The following is a 14,551-nucleotide window of genomic DNA, read 5'->3' on the forward strand; positions in this document are numbered from 1 at the left end:
TAGTATTGGCCCTTACCATATACCCAGTATTGCTGCCATTGCAATTCAATGGAGAGCACATGCACAACTAACAGTAATTTTCCATATCATGCCCTGGCAAACTGTGCTCAAATATGGCAAGTGACCCGCTAATAGTTATATCCCTTTACTCAATGACTTGCTTTGTTACTTTTAATAGTTTACATATTTGCAAACAAAATGATATTTTACTGCCAATTTATGTGTACAAATCATGGTATCGTGCATAATTCATGATGTCCATCTGAAGGACCAAAGATTTCCTTACAGTCTGCCATGTTTTTGAGAAAAAGAAAATGAATATGATGAATGTTTTCATCTTTGATTTTGTTGATATACTAAATATAGTCGTGTTGTCATCAAGTGGCTAGGCTAGCTGAGAAGGCAACAGTTTTATACTTTGATTTGATGTGACAAAAAATGCTTGATTCTGTCTGTATTATTTGTATGCAGGAAAGTATGGTAGTGGCCTACAGTCCTAGGAATGGTACAGTATACAGTCTGTACAGACAAAAACGTCAGATATCCCGCAGTGTCAGTATTGTCACTATTCTACAAAACAGTAATAAATCATCAGGAACAGACTTGTCAGTTCAACAACAAGTGTTCCCAATGCAGGCTACAGTACTTACGGAACTTGTACCCCAGATCTTTAGGGGATTACAGAATGCTGTCTATGAAGTCGGTGGTATTGCTGTCTTCATCTACATGTTTGCAAAGGTACGTCTGGAATTCACAAAGTGATTGTACTTTCTGACCATGAGATGGGCAGGTCAGAGGTCATGAGATGGGAGTTTATTTTAGGCAGACTTTTAGAGTATGTTTTTTTTATTTATAGCTATGTGATGTGAATTGTTATACCACTAATTTAAAAGTATTTTTCATACTTCAAAATAACCCCTTGTGTGACCCCCCCCCCCACACACACACACACACACAGAGTTACTGTAAGCCAATCACCATATTAAACAACAGTCAATCAAGCAATCCATACAACCAAACATTGAATCAACGTAATTGATCAATGATTGAATCAATACATTAATCAATATCAGTTAATCAATAGATCAATCACTTCGTTAATCAACAAAAGGCTACAGCAGATAAAATACATTTCAGTGGAGACATTGACAACCATTAAGTGAGAGATCTATACAGAATGTTGAGTTATATCGACATGCCCAGCCTCATCATATTGTAGTCCTACCTACTGTATTAGAGTCCCTTCTTGTGTAAATGTAGCCATGAAAAAATGACCAAAACGACTGCTGCCATCCAGCAGCTTATTATCAATTGTTTGTGTCTTTCAGGTAGTGGAAAGGTGTGCTGATGAAGTAACACAAGCTAAGTCACTTGAACTGATATTACTATTGAAATCACAGAGTCAACAACTAGCAGAGGAGTTCAAGCAGTTAGATGGCTATGGTATGGTGTACAAAGTCTTACAGTCTGATCGTTGTCATCTAGGACAGCACATGTTGAAGGTAAATACTCACCCAATTCAGTTGACTCTTACAGTCTTACTAAGGAGTTCAGAATGTAAGACTTGTCCTAATTGGCTGTCTGTGAAGTGTAAGATACACCATGATTGGCTCTCTATGAAGTGTAAGATACACCATGATTGGCTCTCTATGAAGTGTAAGATACACCATGATTGGGTCTCTGTGAAGTGTAAGATACACCATGATTGGGTCTCTGTGAAGTGTAAGATACCCCACATTCTAATCACTCCTCAGTGAAGTGATGGCACAACTGGTCATATCTTACAAACAACAACAACAACAACAACAACAACAACAACAACAACAACAACAACAACAACAACAACGAGATGAGAACAGGACAGTGGATAAATTCACACATTCTAAATTTCTATATAACTGTCATTGGCACAAAATGAATATATTAAGTTATACTTCCAAACAATTGTAATTGCAAGACATCAGAGAAAGGTGTGATTTCTGTCCTCGTAATTGGTGACTTCTATCATGTTCTCTACATATAAGTTATTTCATCAAACCAAACAAACAGGATATCATTTTCTGCTACAATCAGCTAAATTTTCTGGACTCAAGCAAAGCTAATGATTTTCAATGTAAACTACACTTTCCTTGTAGGTGCTACTTGATGCTTGTTGCCATGGAGACACAGTTCTCAAAGGTTCACCCAGCAAGGGTTACCTGACAAACCATAAAAGCAAGGCAATTATTTGTGACAAGGAACTGGTATCTAAACTACTGTTGTCTTGGAAGTTGTGGTACAACACAGAAGTGGAGATATGGGAGACATTACTAGATGTGTTTAATCTGTTGATTTCTAAAGATCACCCATATCATGAATTCAATGCAAAACAACTACAGTGTTCCAAGGTTGTTGAGAAAATACTGCTAACTTGTAAGGTAAGGCATGACATCTTTAGTTTTGTCTGTATTTGGTTTTTTTGTCTTCCTCAATGTACATATGGTAAAGGTGATTTTAATGACATCGATACATTGTAAGTGTGATATTATGGGTTTTCGTTGTAATTTGTTATGATATACTAGTATGCTTTCATTATAGCCAAAACCATGCATAGATCTGGGAACATTCACATCAGGGTCTGTGCCAAAGCTTAGAAGTATGTTTAATTAATATGCATATCTGTTGTCTTCTAGCCATTTATGCTTGTTGACGTAACTGTTACTATGTTAGTTTGTAATGTTTCATTTGCATAATTAATGACTTTCAGTACTTAGGCTATATTTTAAGAATGCACACTTCAAATTTCATATAACTTGGTATATGTATTGATATAGTTTACTGGTGTAGTTTTTAATTGTAATCAGTCATTTGTAGAATTAATGATTTGAGAATACAAGCTTCAAATTCCACATAATTTGATGATAACAAATTGCATGTGTCCTACAAAGCTAGATTATTCATTTTGCAAAATTAATGACTTTCGGTAATTAGGCAATATCTTAAGTATACAAATTTAAGATTTCTTACAGTTTGATATAACTATTTGCCAATTAAGGAGAATATCATGTATGATAGCTATAGCTAAGAATTTTGCATTCCATCAATTATTGTGTGTAGGAACAAAGATCTAAAGACTTTGCCCTTACATTCAGTATAAATCTGGTTTCCCATACATATGTGTATAAATACTCTGGAAGTTTATGATTTTGAAATGAAGTCACTAGACAAAGATAATGTTAGGGTATTATAATCTTCACAATTTTGATATTTATTTTGTTACAGGAACTTCAAAGTCAAGGTTTACCACCCCCTGCCGTCAGCATTGGTAAACGGTTTATTCGCCTAGTCAAAGATATGTTGGGAAGTCCACCAGATTTAGATACAATCATTACAATATGTGATTTCCTACTTGTTGTTCACCCAGCTGTCAGTACATTTGTCTGCCATGCACCGTCCAGTTTCTATTTTACTCAACATTCAGGTAAGCCTTAATGGTAATCTCTGACAAAATATTTTTAGAAACAACCATGAACAAATGACTCCAATGATGGTAAAGTTCAATAGAATTAATCTATGCTATAAATCCTTATGACTTCAGTGATCAGATTACACTAATGTGAATACCTTTGATCAAAACCCTGACCTTTGGGACTAACTAAGCACTACCTGCCTAATACTATGATCAGTTGACAACCCATTTGGATTATAAGTAAGCTCCATGTCTCTATCCTGATTTCCTTATTAGGTCCACAACAAGAATACAAACAGCGGTTGATCCTGTCCACCACACCATCTACTGCCAACAGTCCGGGAAGTAGTGTAGCAGATCGACAATCAACAAGAGAATCCCCTAGTCCATTCACTACTAGTACACCAATCAAGATTAGGAAACGATCCAGACATGCATCTATTCCTGAAATATCTGATGATGGTGATATAGGAAGTGATCCTGGTATGTCCTATCAATGGAATTCATTTGAATGCTTAAAAAATACACGTATCAGTTTTTCAGAAAAACTCACCTAGGAAAGTGGTTGGGGATGTGTGACCAGGAAGAGAACATAATCCCTACCCACTTTCAGACATGCCAAATTATTAGCCAAGTTCAAAACAAAATGACTCATCACTGTGAAACTATCCCTTTTGAAACAAAATAGATGCTAAAAGCACACCCAATATCAAACTTGAATGCTCAAAAATGTACACCCCTTTGGGTGGTACATCCCTTGTATATTGCTTTTCAACGTTACCTCCCCACAACCACTCCCGCCCCCACCCCCACCCCCACCCCCATGGATAGATATTGACTGGCACTGCTGTTCATGTGTTTTATAATTATATTATCTCTGTTAATACAATGAAATAAGTGGTGATTTCATTCATTTTTGTATAGGTATCATCAGCAGGCAATTGCTTAATGTTCAGGTGATTGGCAAGAGTAGCAGCTTTCCATCTCGAGAGATGGCCATAAGAAAACTGGATTGGAGTGATGAAAATGGGAAAGGAAAGGAAGAAAATAAAGACGGAGTGGAATGCAAGGAAGGCAAAGGTTCTGATGCTATGAAGATGGACTTACTTCAGGAAGTATCTTCAGCTATGAAACATCCTACATGTTCATTTTACCTGGGTGGAAGTAAAGACGTATCAGAAGATGACGTAGATGGTACACTTACTGGAAATAAAAGTACAATTGATGGCCAGATTAGTGAAGTACTGGTACACAAACCTGTCATTGACAATGTGACTGTGGAGACAGCAAACATGTTGAGTCAACAGAGCAATGATAACAGTATTAGAGAAGGAGATGTTAACAAATTGAACAGTCTGGACAGGACAGATTCTGGAGTAGTTAACGCAGCTGGTCACAGTGAGACAATGTCAAATACCCTTACGCATACAGCTTCAACAGGTAGTACTGCTAAAGATGATAATGATACCTTGAAGGAGGAAGCATCCTCATCCTCATCATCACGAAGAGGATTCAAGGACTATGGTAAGTGGAGTCAACCATCGTTTTACATTGTTACTGGTCATATAAGGGGGGGGGGGGGGTGCTGGTCATGTTTGGGATTTAGAGACTTTCATTGGTGAAGTAAAAACCATCCTGTTAATGATATTGTCATATGATGGATTCAAAGACTGCACAGTCAGTGGGATTAAAATTATCATGAGCAGGTTTAAGATATTTTCATATATGTATATGTACCTTCAAAAATTACAGTAATTTGAATGGAACTATCATAATTAAGTTATCACCGTCCATATAGAAGGTTCCAAGACTTTGGTACATTGAATAAAACCATCATTATATGCAATTTGTGTTGTGTTGTGTTTTGTTGCATTGCATTGCATTGTGTTGTGTTGTGTTGTGTTGTGTTATGATATAAATTACACAACTGGTATTTCCAATGTGTCTCATGTACTATCTGTTTCTCTCAAAGATTATTGTTTTATTTCTTTGAACACAAAGTAAATAGTGCACATGACCAATGATTACAATGTCTATGAAATGTGTTGAATTTTGTGTTCCATAGATAGTTTCATGAGAGATAAAAAATTAGATTAATTGAAATAAAGACATGTAAAAGTTGGAATCTACCTCTGACTACATTTAATCCTTTCCTTCCACAGTTGTAGTAAAGACGATACCACCAGAAGATGACCCTGATGCCTACCTGGTTGTACCTGAAATGGAAGCTATGTCCACCTCACAGCTAACAGACACGGACGGACTCAGCATCACACACGATAGTCTGCCTCCGCCAGCTGGTGAGGATGGCTTAGATGTGATGTGTACTGGCTTGATGTCTCTACTACTGGACGTGGTTGTCACTTTACCAGAGAACATGGTTGGGAAAGTGATTGGAATGATAATCAAACCAGAAATATTAGTTGTACTTGCACACAATATCTCCTCTGACATCAGGACAGCTGTTGTCAAGGTGAGGTGACTGTTATGTAGGAAATCTACAGTAGTCTGGCAATAATGTAATATGGATTTGTAAGTAAACAGGACACGACTGCTACTGTTAAGATCTTTATTTCAACGTTTTTAGCTTCACACAGGAGCCTTCATCAGGATACTAAAAATGAACACAAAACCAAGAACAAATAGCTTGTTTTTCTGTTCATTTTTAGTATCCGGATGAATGCTCCTGTGTGAAGCCGAAATGTTGAAATAAAGATCTCAACAGTAGAAGTCGTGTCTTGTGTACTTCCAAACCCATTTTCATTCGTCAAGACACAGTTATACTAGGAGTCATCATATTATAGTTGGACTGAACCCTGCTTCATAACAAAACCAATGAAATATGATTAACTCTAGGTATTGTTGTTTGTTTGAAAACCAGAAATAGCTATGAATGACAGAATTTCAAACATTCCTGGCCCAAGTATGTGTACATTGTCAAAAGTATACATAAAAGTATGTGGAAATTTAGAACATTGTGGGCATCATAATGTATTGACATACCAATGACAAATGCGTTCTAATTTGAACAATATTTAATAAATTTCAAAATAAATAAGCATAAAGTAATGATGGAGAATTACGTTATGTTGATGTTGTGATATAAATCCTAGTATTTTTGTGACGAACTAGATGTAATATTCGTTGAATAGTAATTTTATACTTCTTTGTATTTCAGTTGTTGGATATGTACTTCCATAGAGCTAGCAATGAACAAATTCAGGTATTTCTGAAAACTAAAGGATTTTACCTGCTGGCCAACCAACTACACCAACATGGTGCCACCAGGGAATTAATTGAAGCTTGTTTAACTATAACTGTTGGTCAACCTGTCAGTCTTGATGATGAGTAAGTACAGCCCCACCCCCACCCCCACCCCCAATCTCACCCCCACCCCCACCCACATCCTTTTGCATTTGTCTAGACAAGAGATTAAGAGATTATAGTAGTTGGCAGGAAAATTTCGCCTAGAATCCAGGCAATTGGGGATTTTGAAATTCAAAATCCAATTACCAAATTTCTAGGCTAGGAAAACTGCTTCTTTACAAGATTTGAGTTTTTGATGAAGTTGAGTTTTTACAGTTATCAAGGTGTTGTTTTATCACCCAACCCATAAGTAGATAGTTGAAGTCTGGTGTATTTAAAGGCAAAAATAAGCCTACCTGGACTCTTCTTTCAATAAATTTTAGTAAACATCAAACAAATGTAAACCATGAAATGATCTCACATGTTATTGGTAGATTCTCACTGTCCGAATGAATTTTTTGGTACATCATATGTAAATGTTGATGATTTCTGTTTGTAAATATTTATCTGTTGTATTGTTTCTTTTCAGTGTGGATATCTTACTTCTGCAAGATGCCAACAAACTTAAACTTTTATCAGTTATACCTACCATGGCATTGATGGAGAACTGTGTTCATGATGCTGCTGTCTGTCATAATACCATCTGTCTGCTTATACAGGTAAAGATACATTGATAAAGATATGTAAGCCAAACATGAATATTACTTTACTTAACTGCATTAGCGCCCTCACATGAGCAAGAGCACAATACTTTTGTTGTAGCAAGTTTTGTTTTGTGTAAAGGACAACATAGTCAGTGTTTCTGTGGCTGTTCATGTTAATGTCGGCAATAGTTGAGAAGACAATTCAGTGCATTAGATTGTTCTGCCATGCCCAAGACAAGAAATATCATGATTTCTAATTTTGTTTTTGTTTTTAGTTTTTTGATGTAGATAGTATGGCCCAGGTTATGTTAGACAATGGTTTGGTGGAGACACTGTGCAATGTAGTATCCGCTGTTAATAAAGTTTACAAGAATTATGAAATTGACATCGAGGAAGAACAACAGCTGTTACTGGGAGATATTGAACATTTCTTGGCCTGTATTGTCGTCAGATCATGCAGGTAAGATCACTACCCTCTCCCCATCCACCCCTTCTCCCACCAACAACTGTTACTGGGAGATATTGAACATTTCTTGGCCTGTATTGTCGTCAGATCATGCAGGTAAGATCACTACCCTCTCCCCATCCACCCCCTCTCCCACCAACAACTGTTACTGGGAGATATTGAACATTTCTTGGCCTATATTGTTGTCAGATCATGCAGGTAAGATCACTACCCTCTCCCCATCCACCCCCTCTCCCACCAACAACTGTTACTGGGAGATATTGAACATTTCTTGGCCTGTATTGTTGTCAGATCATGCAGGTAAGGTCACTACCCTCTCCCCTTTCACCCCTTCCCCTAACAACAGGAGAGGATCACTTGCACACTGCTAATCTATATAATCAAGTGCTTACTCTCGTAAATTACAGCAATGTTTTGTGGAATTCTCATACACTTGCTTAGGACGTAGACTTTTTTTGTTGGATGTGTTATCATGCTGAATAGACAAAACTTATTTGATATCCATCTCACTTTATTCTACAACAGTCTTGGTGGTCTACAGCCGTTTCAACACTTGGATGATTTGGTTACCATGCTGGGTATCTTAGAAGACAAGGAAAAAGAGATCCATGGTGAGCAACGGCCGTTGTAACATAGCAGCTTCATAAATATACAGAGATAGAGAAGTAAAACATAACGATAGTGATATAGTGTGATATTTAGATTGAAAGATTGGTCAAATCATAGCAACTATGGGTTGGTTGGTCGATTTAAAAAAAAAAAATGTTTTGAAATCATCTTCATGTTCCGCTACCTCTCCTTTTCCTCCTCTCTATCTTCTTTTTATTGGATTTCTGAGAACAAGTCCTTTCCCAGCTTCTCTACACAATTGGCATGTTCTAAAACCCCCCCCCCCCCCCCCATACTTGAATAACTTCTGTCATGAAAAAAATGCTCTCTTCGTGAACAAGTGTTGCCGCTGCCACCATGACTGTAGATGATGTCGACAGTGCTGACACTTTCGTATTCTTGCCAGAGAGGGCACAAAATATCAGAGGCAGGTGAAAAGAAAAATTGATGTCGAAGTTGAAAATTTGGGTCGGTCGGGTAATGACAGAAAAAAATAGGGTTACCCTAACAATGGTAAAAATTGTGAGCAGTGAGGGAACATGCACAAAGCTCTAAATGAATCACAAGTGGAATATGAATAGAAAAGATTATAATCATGATGATGGTGACAGAAAATGATAAAGTTAAGTGGTCCAGTCTGATAATTATCACAACATACAGGCAAGAGTTACATGTACACTATGACAATATCTGATTATGTCTATATTTTCATCGTATCTTTTCCTGAAGGTATTGCATCTGAAGCGGTGAGAAATATTCGTAAGATCCGTTGGTATGTGTTGAAAGAAGCCCTGGATCACATCCATGCTATCTACAGTACAGAGGCTGACAGCAGTGTAACATCTAAAGGATATCACAGCTACTCTGGTAAGAATGATGAGATGTACATAGAGAACCAAGTCATATAATATACCTCAAACTTTACCAAAGTAGATCTAATCTATGGGGACTTCATCATTAATTTCATCTGTGATTTCAGGGAAATTGACATCTTGAAATTTAAACTATGCAACAGATTTAAAGCTGCAACTGAATCTATATTTTGAAAAATGTTTTGTTAAATACAGTAACTTACTCGTAATAATATCGTGTATCCTGAGCAGTACTGAATCACCTATAGGTGAACATGTTGATTGTAGCTGTGTACATGATCAATCAAATCAAATTGATTTTTAGGTCCGCACCCAGAAATCAGCAACCTGTTATTGCAATACTAATGGATAAGATCAACCACTGATTAACATGTACAATGTCTGATTATTGGTATTTTAACAATTTTCAGTGAATGTATTGTGGTTGTCTGATTGAAAAATGATACTCCAGTTACAACTAATACGATGACAAATTCAAAACCAAACTTTCACTCAAGATTTAAACTTACCACTACACTACCTACGTATAATATTGACCTCTAATTAACAGATACAATATCTTTATATAAGTAATTAACTGACCACTTTTCAGTCAATATATATTTGGTTACTTGATGAAAAAAAAATGTACCAGTATACAGCTAGCGCAGCTTTTAAAGTATTTTGTGTAACTTATCAAGTCATCTGTGTGAAAGTTCTACACAATAAGCCAATGGCAGACATATTGCATAGCAAACATTGAATGTTGAATTATGTATGTAATGTCATTCTGTATGTTATTTATACATGAAAAGCATTGTCTATCATCAAAGCTACATTTTTGATGTGTTTTGTGTCATGTACAAAGCAAAAAGAAGCCTAGAATTATCCTCTATTTCTAGATCTGAGTAAATGCTCAAGCCCTATTCTGCTATGAAGCGGCTTTGTAAAATCTTCCAATATTACAAACGGTATAGAATGAAATGGCTTTACTTTATATCAATTTAGTTGGACTTCAAACTTCAAAGTTTTACCCCAAATCTTATTTCTGTGTAGACTTTTAACATTCTTTCTCTCTTATTGTGCTTTTTACAGTGAGAAAGTTTTATGAATTCAAACAACGTCATAGTTTTTGGCAGACTTCATCCACTCCAGGTTAATGACTCATCAGATTCATTTGTGTTTAAATCATTGCGTTCATTTCATATCACACCTAACCATCACCTGCTATGCGTTCATTACTTTGCTGATTGTGGCCGGCTGTCATTGCATGCTAAAAACTAACCGTCCAAGCGTACAATTGTGTCTTGCCATGTGTTCAGTGGAGTGCAAAGGTTTCAGTCGTTTCGCCTGGTTGTTGACATTTGCAAACTATACAATCAGGACATGCTAGTTTTTGTAAGCTTGCTATGTAACCAAGTGTTAATGTGAATGTTTTGCTAGTTGTAGCCGAAATTTAACAGCATTGCACCCACCCTAGTAAATCCCTGTATGTAGCATCCCTGTAGTTAGTGCTGGCTTGTATGTAATGAACTTGGCATGTGTCTTGAGTTCAGTATGGAAGTTTTATAGTTAATAGTATAATTCTATGGAACACATAATTAATTGTAATTTTTATAGAACAGATCACAAATGCACAGATTGTGTTAACTCACAGATAAATACTTCGTGAAGTGTTGACAGTAGACCATCGTTGATGGCAGGCTTCTCCACAATTTTGAAAAATGAAAGGGTGGCCTCATTTACATATTAATTTACATATCATTAACATATTTTCAGATCTTGACATTTGATGATAAAAAAATGTTTCAACATCAAAAATGATTTTAAAAAACGTTTCAACATCAAAAACGATTTCGTAAAATCAATTAATTCCCATTTTTGTTACTGATCCATGAAGCATAATTATGCACCCTTCAAAAACCCCTCGTGGAGAACACTGCATGTTAATATTACTTGATACCTTCATACAACAATAATATTGTAACATTTCTATCAATCTTTAGACTCCAAAATCAAGCCGATGACCTCCCCATTGTATCCGCTGTATGACCGTAGCTACAGTGTGGAGGGTCGTTTTGTGATGCCGTATGGACACGATGAAATACTAGATGATGAAGTCGATAGTGGCTCTCATCAGAGGGTGATGACGCATGGACATCTACCGTTGTCTGAGTCAAGACGTTACTCCATGCTGGTTGATCCAAGGAAATTACACAAACTACAGAAAGATAGGCTGGGGATGTCGGACAATGAAGCACCTCAGCGATTCCAGAGACTAATTATTCTGGCTGTTAACATGATCCTGTTTTCAGGTATAACTGAAATACAATCGGCTTATTATACCGCCACCTAGTGGTCAGTTGTAACTATGGAATTTGTCATTCTGATGAGGATCGTTGACCAAGACAGATCAAAAGCTCAGTGTTTAAAACTTTGAACTACTTGTGTTGTATAACCTTTGTAAATCAAAACTGTTAGAAACACTCAGCTGTCTAGAAAGTCTACATAATTTGAAACACAATGACATGTTTTTCACTCAAAAATGATGAATTGAATCATTTAAAGTAACCATATGGATAAAAGATGAGTATTTATTTGGGATTTTTTAATTCATAAAACAACTTTATCGTGTTTTCCTTGTTAGAAATACAATGTGAGACAGACAAAGGATGCGATTGTAACTCAATTAAGTGCAAGAAGCTAAAAAAAATGTGTAGAAACTTTGTTATTGTATGTATAATTATAACCGAGACTTTACACATTTTTTAACATTTTGCAATTTTTTGAGCAACAAGGACTTGGTATATGTTGTTTCATTGTTTTTCCAATTAGAAAAGTGTGGTGAAGTTGTTCTGTTAATTAAGAATCCCCCAAAATAAATAGCCATCTGTTATCTATATGGCAACTTTAATTAACAAGACATAGAATACCATCAACAGATTTGACTGCATTGAATGCTGATGTTTGGATAGGTTTGTCTTCTGCAATATTAGATGTAAGCATTGAACTTTGTTATTTTCAGATCCTGTGTTGCCGAGGAGGACCGAGTTGGATCCCAGTGGCGACAGCTTCAGTGATTTCCATAGCGACATCAGTTATTTGGATGAAGAGAGAAGTTTTATAGAGTACTTGTATGATCTTTTAGTGGATTGTATCGCTACAATTCAGGTAATAAAATTACACAATGTTACTCAATCTCACTTTTTATCAATATGATCATATTCATGGATTTTGATCCTAAAGGATGCTGAATTTTGATGAATGTGTATATTGATGGAATAAATTTTGATGCATTTGAAGGACCCTGATATTCATCGGCATATTACCATTTTACCTTTGTACGTAACTTTGTCTGTGACTTTTATATTTCAGGAGAGAACACGAGGGCGAAATCGTCGACATTGGCACAGTTTGTTGTGGTCGTCCCGTGATGTTCTTAGAGTACAACTTGGTAGACTAATGGTTCACATGTTGTCACCAACTCAAGATGTCGCTATGAGATGCTATGCATTGAATGTTGCACACGGTCCTAAAGCCCATACAATCATGAAATCTGCTCTGCAGTCAAACTTACAGGTAGGCTACATTATACATCATTTTCAATACATAATGAGATCATTAGAGGTCACTTGCACTAGCTGCATCTGGGATATTTTTTTCTTCAAATAACCAAAGGTGTATTAATTAGAAATTGGTCCAGTTGCAGCTAGTGCAGTTGTAAATGAACTCAATGATGTCAAATACGTACTATGCAAACATGCTGAAAATGAGTAACAAGTTCACTGTGTTGATACAAAAGGCGATAACAGTAGATACATGTAATTTTCTGAGTGACTGCTGAAACTTGATGAAATTTGTGGAAATTTAAACGATAGTACCAGATGAACTGCGAACAATAACTGGATAACTCAACTGGTGGTAGATTACTTAACTGGGTCAAACTTCACAGTAAAGTTACCTTAAATAATTACCCCCTCTGAGGGCGCTTTACTGGCGCTGCCCTTAACAATAAAGTCCTGTGGATGTAATTCTTATCTCTATTTGTTAAATACTACAGCATGACTTCAAAGTGGTTGTATATCTACATGACTTGATGACCAATCATAGCCAGGAACTGAATAGACAACAGTCAGAGGACACCAAGGCATTCAGAGCTGTCTTAGAAAAATGTGCATTTCTACCAGAACCACTGAAAAGTCAGCATGACAGGGTCAGCTTTGCAGAGGTATACTCAACTTACATTTTGACTTTTTATGATAATTTTAATATAATTACTTGATCATGTCACCATTATTGTGAAAGGAAAGTATCAATTTACCTAGCTGTTGTCTTATCAAATCAGAGGGTTTTGTCATAAACTTTGAGCAGACTACTAGGTTGCTATGGTTACAATGATACACATTAGCATATACCATCTGTTCTTCAGCCTCAAAATCATTGTTATTACACCATGCACAATCGAAGTTGAACAAAAAAATATAGAATTTATACCCTGGTTGTTCTATGTCACGTTATGTCTATGTCAGTAGCAACTCGTAGTGACAAAGCGCCCTTGTATTTTCCTGGCTGAACAAAGAAAAGTATTTGGGAATAAGATCTAATTGTCATTGCAGGATATGAGGGTATTTGAGTTGGAATTGGAGAAGAATCACATGATATGGAGGAGACAAAGAGAATCTTATGAAAAGAGGCAGTTGCACAGATTGGATGGACTGGCTAGGGAAATCTCTCATTGTGCCATGGAAGTCACTCAGGTAATAGTCTGTCAATTTTCAAAACGGGTCCACAAATTTAACCAAGTTGCTAGATCTAACACTGGGATAAGTTTTAGATCTAGTAATAATATCATATGGAGTTCTGGTCTATATATGCAGGTATATGTAGAATTTATTACTCTCAGTAACTAGAGCATTTGGTATTCTGAGGTAGACGCAAACTAAAAACTATTGTCACAACATATTGATACAACAGTGATAAGTTATTGAATGAACATTGTCGTAGGGAGGCATCTCTGAAAACTAGTTTATTTAGAGCTCCATGAACTTGCAGTGTACTGTTTTGGGAGTTCCAATGTTTACACTATCTTGATCACAGGGTGGTTAGAATCACACAACAGAGGAACCGCTATCACCCAAATGTGTAAAGTACCACATTGAAGAACAATAGATTTAGTTTGCGTCTATCTTAGTAAACTGAAGGCTCAATTACTCGAGTCATAGAGTCA

General features: G+C 36.4%; 1 protein-coding gene across 1 annotated transcript in view; it reads left to right on the plus strand.

Annotated features, from left to right (window-relative positions):
* Positions 1 to 14,551, plus strand: part of LOC144453765 (lysosomal-trafficking regulator-like) — an 88,982-nt gene that overhangs the window by 57,848 nt on the left and 16,583 nt on the right. The window contains exons 18-35 of the mRNA XM_078145114.1: positions 472 to 738; positions 1,329 to 1,502; positions 2,136 to 2,417; positions 3,262 to 3,460; positions 3,725 to 3,931; positions 4,373 to 4,972; positions 5,611 to 5,921; positions 6,627 to 6,796; positions 7,284 to 7,413; positions 7,674 to 7,858; positions 8,390 to 8,475; positions 9,203 to 9,340; positions 10,420 to 10,479; positions 11,331 to 11,639; positions 12,350 to 12,495; positions 12,700 to 12,903; positions 13,385 to 13,552; positions 13,941 to 14,081. Coding sequence (XP_078001240.1) covers positions 472 to 738; positions 1,329 to 1,502; positions 2,136 to 2,417; positions 3,262 to 3,460; positions 3,725 to 3,931; positions 4,373 to 4,972; positions 5,611 to 5,921; positions 6,627 to 6,796; positions 7,284 to 7,413; positions 7,674 to 7,858; positions 8,390 to 8,475; positions 9,203 to 9,340; positions 10,420 to 10,479; positions 11,331 to 11,639; positions 12,350 to 12,495; positions 12,700 to 12,903; positions 13,385 to 13,552; positions 13,941 to 14,081 — 3,777 coding nt within the window. The remainder of the gene's footprint in view (positions 1 to 471; positions 739 to 1,328; positions 1,503 to 2,135; positions 2,418 to 3,261; positions 3,461 to 3,724; positions 3,932 to 4,372; positions 4,973 to 5,610; positions 5,922 to 6,626; positions 6,797 to 7,283; positions 7,414 to 7,673; positions 7,859 to 8,389; positions 8,476 to 9,202; positions 9,341 to 10,419; positions 10,480 to 11,330; positions 11,640 to 12,349; positions 12,496 to 12,699; positions 12,904 to 13,384; positions 13,553 to 13,940; positions 14,082 to 14,551) is intronic.

This window comes from Glandiceps talaboti, chromosome 2 (genome assembly GCF_964340395.1).
Source record: "Glandiceps talaboti chromosome 2, keGlaTala1.1, whole genome shotgun sequence".
NCBI lineage: Eukaryota > Metazoa > Hemichordata > Enteropneusta > Spengelidae > Glandiceps > Glandiceps talaboti.